The sequence below is a fragment of the Hevea brasiliensis genome, chromosome 7 (genome assembly GCF_030052815.1).
Source record: "Hevea brasiliensis isolate MT/VB/25A 57/8 chromosome 7, ASM3005281v1, whole genome shotgun sequence".
Classification (NCBI taxonomy): domain Eukaryota; kingdom Viridiplantae; phylum Streptophyta; class Magnoliopsida; order Malpighiales; family Euphorbiaceae; genus Hevea; species Hevea brasiliensis.
In genome coordinates this window covers 12,887,294-12,898,516 of record NC_079499.1, presented here as the reverse complement: position 1 = coordinate 12,898,516, position 11,223 = coordinate 12,887,294, and the positions used below count along the sequence as shown (strand labels likewise).

At 34.6% G+C, this 11,223-nt stretch overlaps 1 protein-coding gene across 1 annotated transcript; it reads right to left on the bottom strand.

Annotated features, from left to right (window-relative positions):
• Window positions 1-4,782: 4,782 nt before the first annotated feature.
• LOC110645852 (zinc finger CCCH domain-containing protein 3) lies at window positions 4,783-10,919 on the bottom strand. Its single transcript, XM_021799118.2, has 7 exons — window positions 10,427-10,919; window positions 9,663-9,829; window positions 9,360-9,413; window positions 7,009-7,125; window positions 6,593-6,904; window positions 5,839-6,096; window positions 4,783-5,452 (listed from the first exon to the last, which is right to left on the bottom strand). Exons 1-7 carry the CDS (start codon window positions 10,509-10,511, stop codon window positions 5,096-5,098), a joined length of 1,350 nt encoding a protein of 449 aa, XP_021654810.2. The 5' UTR covers window positions 10,512-10,919; the 3' UTR covers window positions 4,783-5,095.
• Window positions 10,920-11,223: the final 304 nt, after the last annotated feature.

The following is an 11,223-nucleotide window of genomic DNA, read 5'->3' as shown; positions in this document are numbered from 1 at the left end:
ATAAGGACTAAGGGCCTGTTTGGCACTACTGTTGAAATTGTCGTTGAAAAAAATTACTTTTTAAATATATTAATTAGAGAGTATTAAAAAATAATTAAAAATTAAATTTAATCAGTTTTAGTCATAACAATATTAAAATAACAAAATAACTTTTTTTCAAACTGTTTTTTTCAATAGCATCTAAAATAGTATTTTTATTCAGAAAAATAATTTCAGACTTTCTAAAATTCAATGCGAAGCAGAGCTTAAATAATAATTTTATCTAGTATTTATTTGTATTTTTCTATAAAATTAAAAAAAAAGGACATTAAATAAGAGGCCCATATGAGATTGACCTAACAATGCAGACTGCAGTGAATAATTATTACATACGACATGGGAATTAGGGTTTTGTGCTTTGTTTTGTATGAATATAGAAAATTTCAGAGAGGGACAAAAGGAACAGTGAATACAGTAGAAACTTGTAAGAAAAGGGCCTTTTGTAGCTAAACTCCTAGGGTTTTGTTTATGTTATTTCTCTTTCCTTCTGTGTGTTTGCTGTTTTCTTTCATCAGCTTGCAATGTAAAGATGGACAGATATGGTTTTGGATTGGTGGGTAGAGCTTTGCTTCTTTAAGAATGCATGCTTTTGCAGAACCTCCTAATACCATACTCCCATGGTCAAACCTCACTAATTCTAAACCTTCCTTTCTTATAGAATTTTCTTTTCTTTTCTTATTAATTATAATTTCCCTGAGAAAACAACATGATTTAAAGAAGAATGCAATGTATGGCTTGGACGCTCCACAGGGACCACTGACATGGCATGATGTATAGACCTGGACAATATCACAAGCAGCTGCTGCTGTTTCGTTTATTTATCAGAATTTTCCCTCTAAACACCTCTTAACATGAATTAATCCAATCTATAGATGTTAATATATAGAGTTAGTTGCATTTTGAAAATATATAAATTTCACCGTATATATTTTGTTTTGAGTTCATGATAGATCGTAGACTACTAGAATTTACCGAAAAGGATATTATCTCTAATTTCAAGTTATATAAATATATCTAGTCTGATTTAATTTAGTGATTGAAGTCATATTACTCACCTAACAAAGTTAGGCTCGAGTCTCTATGCTTTTGATCTCTAAAATTTGAATTCTTAACAATTTTTAAGAGCATTTTCCAAGTTATTTATCAATAAACCAATATATTATTAGCAACTATAATTAATCATAGATTATTATAAGTAAAATAAAAACGCATTTATTGTAGGGAAAGACCGAAAGATAGAGCAGAGAAAAGGTGTTTTGACTTTTTGTATACAAGAAAGAATATTTTTGAAGAAGCCTTGTGGGTATGGTTAACAGGAAAAGATTTTTCCCAGCCTGGAAATTGATGGGTTTACTCTCGAAAATGACACATCAATCCCTTCTGTTATTCAAACACCCAATTGTACCCTTAGCCTTTATTTCAGGCTGAGACCCTCACGCCACACTCTGCTGTATATATATATACACACACACAGGAGCCACCACATAAAACATTCCTCATCATATTCATGGCCCTGATCAGCGAAAGGTCAAAATGCTACACCTATCTATTATCTCCGAGCCTTGGTCCAGGTCCTCTCCTGTGTTCTCCTTCTTGTTCCTAGCTACCATGGCTCAAGTACTTGTTTCTGTGGCCATGGTCGATCTTGGTCCATGCCATACAGAAATAATAAACCATAGTTGTATTTTGATGTTGTAAAAGCTATGGCAATATCTCTCCTGAGCTTATCCTTCTTATATCTCCTTTCTTCTTCTTCGAACTCCACAAAGGCAGCTCGAGTTTTCTTGACCTTGCAAGTCCGAGAAGGTATTCATTGTGGTTATGATTGCATCTTACACCTTTAAAGAGGTGCAGAAAATGAATACCCTACTTTGAATTGTGGAAGTTCTTCTCTCCTCTCTATCCCTCCTGAGCTCTCTCTAAACATTAAGTTTAGTGTAGTTATGATGCTAAATCAAAGCAGCTTTTCAGTTTTCTCCCTTTTCTTTTTCTCCCTCTTGATTTTATATGTTTAGTTTTCTTCACAAAATGTAATGAAGTTGAGGAAAATAATTCTATTTGTGGTATAGGTGTGTTTTCATTTCTACTTCTTCAGGATTTACTCATTATTTTCTAACTATAAAGTTTACAAATTACAAGAGAAGACAGACTCTTTCTGTCAGTATTTTAGGGCTTCTGCTTCACATTGTACCCTGAATATGGCGGTCTGAGTAAGTTCTGGAGTATATACATCACATACTTTATGCCTTAGAATGGAACAAAATTACAAGGACCTCAACAAGTTTTCTTAATTTTATTTTACTTTATGTAATTAACTTTATTAATATTCGAACTCAAAATCTCACATAAGAGGGATTTGAAGCACATCACTTGCCAACGTTAAAATGCTAAACTGTAGTTTTATTTGCTTCAATCTCTCATTTGGGCTTCCTCCAAGCACTTATATTTTTCAAGATCCTGTACCTGTAAAAGGAATTTTGAGTTGGCTCTTCATGGCGTTTCTTATTCTCATTTTGGTGTAGGGTATGTTTCTAGTCATTTCCAATCTTTTGCAATTGAAAAAAAAAAGATTTTTTTATTACAATAATTCAATCTATTTGAAGAATTTACCAATAAAAATTGAAAACAATTTCATTATTAAAAAAAAAAAAAAAAAAACTCCAGTGTATTATCTTCCACAATATTAAACAATCAATTAAAATAATTTTATTTAACTATTAAAAATAAAATATAAAATAATTAACAAATGGTTGGATTAGTGGCATGGAGCTGATACTCTTATAAATTTTGCCTGCAAAATCAGAATTCAAATGTTATAATCATTATTGTTAAGAGAGTGTTACTTAAATATTGTTTTTGATTTCAATCTAAAAAATCTTAAAATAAAAAAGAAGAAAATATAAAAAAATAAAAAAAATAATAATTGCTTTCAATTTGTGGTATGACGGCTATAATCCCAAACGTTATAAATTTTAAACTTTGGCCAATTCTTTTGCATAATTTATATGCTTGGCCTCTTAAATTCTGAAAATCTTACTTTATATGCTCTTTGATATATTTAATAAATCCAATCTTGAACTTATAGCTTCGTCCTTTGGCCTGCCTGGGATCTGGACCACACACTTTGTATCGTTGCACTGAACAATTATCTTAACAAATATATGAGAAAAAAATAATAATAAATTAATTGTGATAATAAAAAAAAATCCATCTTTCAATTTATTTTATCTAATCCCCTCCATGATCATTTGGCTAATCTAAAGAATCTTAAACAAGTTGACTATAAGATTACTGGGATTCTTTTGATCGTTATATCCTAAAGCTTGTGCAAGAGCAGTTCAGATATTGAATTTCTTTTTATCTGGTTTGATTGATGAATTGCAGATGCCTTCATGTGTGTTTAAGTCACAAACCCTGTTTGAGGCTTATTCTTTGGCTAGTCTTCAAGGAATAATGGTTGCAGCATTAACCTTTGCCACTAGCTATAAACCTACGTAACTTCATCTATCCCACCAAGAACTAGTAACATAAAAGATCAAACGTGTCTAGTGGTTGGCTACCTTGGGAGAGATATTGTGGAGTTTCCAGACCCTGCAAATGAGGTTCAAATTGGAAGATGGTGATCATCATGTTCTGCAAAGGGAAATAACACTGTCGTTGAACTTATCAATGAGAAGCAATTCTAAAAGCTAAATCACAAGACTGATCAATTAGCTATATTGCAATTGCTAGTTCAAGAAGGAAGTTCATCCTTGCCTCCCTCTGTCCTTATATGCTACTACATTATATCCCTTTAATAGCTGGCCAAAACTTCATCAAGTTCTACAACACTACGTAGACAATCAAAAGGGTTACCACCCAACAGGGCATATGATCATAAAATCCTCTCAAAGATGGGGCCCAGCCTGTCAATATTGGACCCCCAAAATATTTAGCTAGCCCTTATTCTAGTCCAATAGTGTTAGTCAAGAAGAACAATGGAACCTAGACGGTGTGTGTGGATTAATTAAGGACAACTCCTATCCTAGCATTCTCTGATTTCGCCAAAGGTCTTTGTTATAGAAATGGATGCGGTTACGCTTTTGCCTTCATTAGCAAATCTTTTTCAGTAAAAACCAGAGGGAAATGTCGGCTATTCTTTGCTGTTAAGAAATGGGAATAATGCTACTTACTACAACATTTTATTATACATTAAAATAGACTATCAGTCTCGTGAGTACTTGATGGACATTTGAGCACCAACTCTACCCATGGTTGGCCAAGTTACTGCAATTTGATTATGAGATAGATTAAAAAGGGGAAGGACAATATGGCCGCTGATGCTCTATCCAGATGTTTTTGGGTCTGAGTTATTTGCCTTGACTGCTTTCCTAGTTCCTGCAGAGTTACTGGACCAAGTTAAGCAGACCCGGGTTACCGACCTTTCATTACGCGAGCTTACTGAAGGCGATCAGGTTAATCATTCTCCTCATCCTCATTACACTTACCATTCACATCAACTTCAAAGAAGTGGGAAGTTAGCTGCAGGCAATGACATCTCTCACAAAACATTTTATGCATAGGTTCATGACACTTCCATTAGTGGCCATTCTGGTGTTCAGGCTACAGTTTGAAGGATATCTTCAATTCTATATTAGCCTCGGGTGTGGAGAAATGTCAGGAATTATATTAAGTGGCAGTAACTAAATTATTTCATACAACAAACGTTTCAATTGTGTCATGTAAAAGGCAAAAGCTTGAGCATTTTGCAAACAAAAATCATAATACTCTACCAAAATCTTTATCACCACAAATGGATATCATTCAAGTAAAGAGAGAACATTCAAGGAAGGAATATTACAAATTTTCACCTGCATTTTATTCACAACAAAAAAATGCCTTCCAGTGCCCCCAGATTTTGCTTCTCATATTTGATTTCAAAACAACCTATCACACTCTGCAGAACCACAGGTGAAAAGGGGGGCCAGGAGGTACGTGTCACAAAAATCTCCTTTTAGGGTACCAATGTAAAAAAGTATCAACAAAACAGAAAGAAGTAATCTCAACCAGTTCAAAATTAATCATGTGATGGTTCTGAAGAATCCTGTGAGGAATGTGGCGGTGGAGAACCTGCCTGCTCAGGCTGATCATCAGAAATCTTTATATTTGTATCTGAATTTGGATGCTTGTTGCTTGCACCATCAGGATTCTGGACCCAATCAGGGAATTTGGATGACAAGGAGACAGGACTTTCAGATGAAAGAGCTGGAGGCGACATTCTTGGATAAGTTAAGAGAGAGGAATCAAATATAGATACAGGCTGCAAGCTCAAACTGTAGCTATAAGTATATCCAGGGAAAGGGTGATCAAATCTACAAGTTGGACCAAATTTGCAAATTCCATACATACTGTAATTTGAACATATAGGTTGCCCCTGCAAGTAAACAAGCAATAAATCATAGCAAAATCTTCACTAATTTCCAAGCAAAACTAGATGTATTTTGAAATCATAGCAAAACAAGCCATGAATGTTGATGTCATTGAAATAGGACCAGAATTACATGAAACAGTAATGTTCACTCTTTCCCTATCATTATTTAAAACAATGCAATGGGTATTTAAGACACCCGGACCATATATGCAATGCATGTGCAGTGGTCTAGCATGTGCACTATATGCACAATCAAAATTCTAATAGTTGCACTCTGGCAATTGCCATTAGTGATTCTTTCATCATTCATAATATCTTCAAGTAAATTCCAAAACTTATGTGCAAACCAGAGCATATGTTACAGAAGACAAAATAAATCTGAAACTTACAGGTCTTGAGGGAAGACCAGCTGGGCCAACAGGATTTGTTGCTATTTGTGCAATTCTTTCTTTTGGGTGATGGTACTTGCAGTCAGATCCATATTTGCAGGTCCCATTGTTCATAAAATACCGACATTCAGGTTGATCAGGTCTCTCGGGGAGATTAGTGTTGGTTGTTGATCTAGATCCTGAGTCACCTTGATTCCTAGAGTTGTAAACAAGATTGGATCCCAAAACACTGGCAGAGGACATGGGGCTCAAGTTTCCCTGATTGACAAATAAATGCATGGCATCAGGGGGGGAAGGGCCTTCACCAAAAAAATGTAATATGAAATAGATGCTCGCAAAGAAAGGTTTGTACCCATAAAAACAGAAATGTGAAGGTTAAACAGCAGCGAGAAGAACGATATCCAATGATTTCAAACACATTACATAATAGTCTCCATAAGAATTACTAGTCTGAAATTTCCACAAGTAAAAAGCTTCCATCCACCATTATACTCATCTTAAATTCCACAGTTAACTTAAATTCAATCAATGACTATGTGGGGGTGTTTTTTTTTTTTTTTTTGGGGTGGGGTGGGGGGGGGAGGAAGAGAATATAAGTTTATCATGGACAGAACCCACTCAGTGTCAATCAATTAAATAAATAATAATAATAATAATAATAATAAAACAACCCTGAACCTTCCCTACTAGCACATCACATTTATGTAAACTCGCTATTTATAGTAAAACAAAACTTTAGATATCACTTACTTACCACATAGGTGTTCCAGCCTTGTGCTGGAAAAACACCCTGAGTAGGAGAAAGAACAACAGGCATATATGCCTGTGGACCCTGCAGACGAGGGCCAGACACATATGGTGCTCTTACTAATGACCAAGTTGGAAGTCCACCTACATAAGGCAGGCCTGATGAAGGTGCAGTTGACGATCCCATGGGCCCAGATCCAGCAGGTTCAGTCAAAGGCAACCCAGCTCCAAGTGGTGCAGGCTGGGGATGGTGAAACTTACATGCAACTCCAAATTTACATGATCCAGTTCGCAAGTAATAAGGACATGATTTTTCATCCTGGAAAATAAATGATAAAAATTGTAATGGTCCACGGCATTTAGCTAATTTTGGCAACACCATAGGGGGAAAAGATCTTTTTTTTTTCAATGGCTAGTAAGCACCTGGCGCATAGGAAGACCAAGAATGTTAAATGAGACAGGCCCTGCACCATTCCTGTCCCTTGGATGATGATATTTACATGTTGAACCATATTTGCAGGTCCCTGTCTTTAAATAGTACTGCAATGAATTTCAAACAATTAGAAGATCAAGCCAGATCAGAGACCATTTTGATTGTATATCATACTTCCTTATTTACCTAGAATTTAGGAGGTTCCAAAGAAAACTACATTATAAATGACTTTATCCATCATTGGTTTCTGAATCAGCCAACTGGCCAACCTTTGGTGGCGGATGCATAAATATCAAACCAAGAAGGTCACATTTGATTAATCTAGTTTAATAAACAATAAGGTAACTGTTTATTGATTACAAAAATTATATCTACAAAATATAAGAATCACATATCTTTCTTTGTACCTCACCAAAAGGTCTATATCAATCCACCTATATAGACTAAACTGGAATTAGAAAAACATGCCTAAATAACTATGACAATCGCAATGACCAAAAACTAAATGTTGTCCCACTCCTTAAAAACTTCAATTAAGTAAAATCCTTATCGGTTACCACATCTGTTCAACTAAATATTTATAGTTCAATAACATAACATATTCTTGTGGCAAATATACATTATAATAGAAAATTAAAAAAAAAATATATATATATATATATATTTCATCGTAAGATATTGTATTAGATCAAATAATTTTCAATGAGAAACTTGAATTGCCACACCAAAAAAGAAAAATTAGAAAGTAGAAGTGGTGTGCTCACTAATCATTGGTTGTTAAAAAAAAGCATCATTATAAAAGTGGCAACTGCTCAAACAGTAATCATTCCATTACATTCAGAAAATTCTTAGAGGAAACAGGTCAAAATCTAATAATTAGAGTACCCTTTAAATAACACTCAAACTAAGAGACAATAAAAGGCTAAACCTTCTTTTTCAGGTACAAAAAGATAAAGGAAATGGCAATAATGCTTTTCTATGGAGAGCAAACATACAGAAGAATTATGTATGATGCCGCTCTGTGCAAGACAAGGTTGTTGACATCATTCACAATAGTAAATGGAATCAGCCAGCAGCTAGAAAGAGCATACTATTTATTCCACAGCCAAGTAGTTGCAAGTGATTAATCATTGTCAAGATGAGCAGGACTTGGTGATTTGGACTGTGAATTCCAAAAGAAATTTCTATGGCTAATCCCAGGGAAAAGCACACAAGATCACAGGCAAAGCCATTTGATCAATGTCAAAATGTTCTTGCCTTGCATTCCTCAACGTGCTTTTATAGCACCGTCCATGATTGGCATGACCACAATAAGCAGTTCAGAAACCAAAGATAGGTTGGTCTTTATTAGCAGTTTTGATAAGACTGATAGGAAGTAGATTTTACAGAACAGATAGTGCTGTTATAGACTGAAAGGAGGAAAACTGGGCCAGCAGCATCTCCAAGGTCATGACTTTGCTGTCATATTGTTTAAACTACTCTAAAGCTCTTGTGTTTACCATGATATGAGAGCAAGGAAATTCGGAATCTATTGGCATTATTGATGTGTCCTACAACGCTTAGCAAGAGAGCTCTTGGGTGTTATATATATGGATTTGCAACCCTTCTCTTACAAGCTAGCATTTAAGGTGTAATTAGGCAGGTTCATGTCATTTGGTATCAGAGCCTCACCTTGTTTGGTCGATGGGCCATGATCCTGGTTCTCTGTACAAGGATGTATAGTTTAAAGTGGTCGGGAATGATGCGTCCCACATCAGTTAGCAAGGAAATTCTTGGTTGTTATATATATGAGTTTACCACCCTCCCCTTACAAGCTGGCTTTTGAGGTGGAGTCAAGCAGATTCATATCAATTATGATATACATTCACATGCCAAAATCCAAGCTATGTATAAAGATAGCATGTAATACAAGGTTGGGATAGAGGCTGAATGCCAGGGCTGAAAGTCACAAAGATATATGTGCAATAAGGGAACATTGTTGTTTGTTTGTTGCATAGTTATGCTAATAACTTTTTGTGGTTTTGCATGTTCTATTCCTGTACCAGTTCCAGTTGAGCATTGAGTTTGATTGGCCACCTCATTGAACTGGTAAGCTAATGAGATCTTGTAAGCAACTTATAGAAGGATTGTCCCCTTATTTTTTTCCAATCTAATGACTCCACTAGTCTAAAAAATAAGTGAACTGCTGATTTCTTCAAAAAAATAATCCCAAATAACATGATTCAATGAACGCAAAATGATAGACAACATAATATATTGTTGTTAGTAAAATTTCCATTATCATAAATTGCAAAATTCAAATAGGACAATATTTCACAGCGGAGAGTAGAAAAGAACTTGCCCCACAGTCAGGTTGTCCAGCTCTTTCCGGAAGTTCCTCTCTAAATTGAGTACCCTGTACAGAGAATAACTCGATAAGAAAATTAAACTCATAGGCCCAAGCTACTGAAAAAAAAGTGACCCAGTGCACAAATATATATAACCAAAAAAAAAAAAAAGCAAAATATCAACCTCAAGCAAATCCCAAAGAATACACATCTTGATTAACCAATGACTTGAAAGCGCAAAGAGTATTAGAGCAAGTGAGAAACATATATATAAAGACAGAGAGAAAACAAATTCTTCTAAAAGCAACATATACTACCTGCGCAGCAGGAGGATGATTAAAACGACAGTTACTTCCATAACCACATAATCCAGTCCTTAGATAATACACGCAATCTGGTTCACCAGGACGATCTGGGTATGTACTTGATGGAGCCATACCACCTTGCTCTTGATTATCGTGGATTTTCAACCGCCAAATTGCATCTGCCATGTGCAAATAAAGCTCGAAAAAATAAAGTTCAAATTTCTTAAAGCTTATATAACCGTCAAGTCATTGATCAAAACAGAAAACCCATATGTAAGCATACATCAGAAAAGTTCTAACAACTCCATTCAAGAGAACAGAAAACAGATCATAGAATTTGATTGCAACAACAAACCAGAATCCCCACAATCATTGATAGGCACAGCATCGAAGCTCTCAAAACCATAAACCCACATGCGGCAGGCACATACCAAGCAACAAGCGCTACGGTTCTGTCATATTTGATACGCACAATTCACACAAACCACAAATTTTAATCAAACAGCAAGTATATGACATTCATCACAAACAAAAAACAAATTATTAAAAAAAATTAACAATAACAACACCTCCTAGCCTTCTAAAATCAAAGCAATTAAACAACAATATGCATTGTCATATTTGATAATAATAACAAACGAAACAAAACAACTGGGATCATCTAATTCAACAATCACTAAATCAAACATACTCCCAAAAATTATTTAAAAGGAAAAATACAAAAACAAAGCAGATCTTCCCTGCTCTAAAAAAAATTAAGAAAAATACGGTGGTACCTTCAATATTATCAGGAGATTGATTTGGCACAGCATTGCTCTTAACCTGCCTATTACTATTGTTATTATTACTGTTATCTGGCATCGGTGACACAAATTTCCTATAAAAACTAGTCTCGATTTCTTCTTCTTCTTCTTCTTCTTCTCCTCCTTACTCTGTTTAACTTCGAATCCACAATCAAACCGAAATCAAGGAATCAAATACAACTTAGGAGGTGATTTAGAATGGGAAAAATTCAGAAAAAAATAAAGAAAAAGAGAGAAAGGATGTGATCAAAGTCAGTTTCGATGAAATTGAAGAGAGGAAAAAGGATTTATAAAAAGAAAAAAGAGATCCTGAAAGCAATGCTGGATAGATAAGTTATGAAGGAATCAATAGTGAAATCGTAGAAATATATTCCAATTCGATTAAATTCCCCTCCTTTTCTCTCTGTCCTATATTCAGCATCATAATTTTTCTTTTTTTTCTTTTTATTTTATTTTCTTTTTCTTTTCCTGAGAACGATGTACAATGCGTGAAACGAAAATAAAAATAACTTTTTTTTTTTATATCGAAATTGCTATATTGCCCTGAAAGAAGCTTGCCTTGCAATTAATTTCGGTTAATATATGTATTATGAAAAATTAAGAACACTAATTACAATTTTCTCCCTTGGCTTGGCGAAGTTGGTTAAATTGCCCTCTTGCGTAAGCCATTTTGGTGCACTTCTTTTCTGCAATTATGAGACGCTTGATTATTACTCATTGTTATTATTTTCTTTTTAAATAAAAATTTAGGATAGTGAGACTCTGAGTTT

Bases quoted from the DNA above. Each gene is read 5' to 3' on its own strand.
- LOC110645852 (XM_021799118.2), bottom strand. From the start codon at position 10,511: ATGCCAGATAACAGTAATAATAACAATAGTAATAGGCAGGTTAAGAGC. The intron at 6,905-7,008 runs GTGCTTACTAGC...TTTATTTTCCAG, and splicing joins TTGGTCTTCCTATGCGCCAG to GATGAAAAATCATGTCCTTA. The intron at 6,097-6,592 runs GTAAGTAAGTGA...TTTGTCAATCAG, and splicing joins AAGGCTGGAACACCTATGTG to GGAAACTTGAGCCCCATGTC.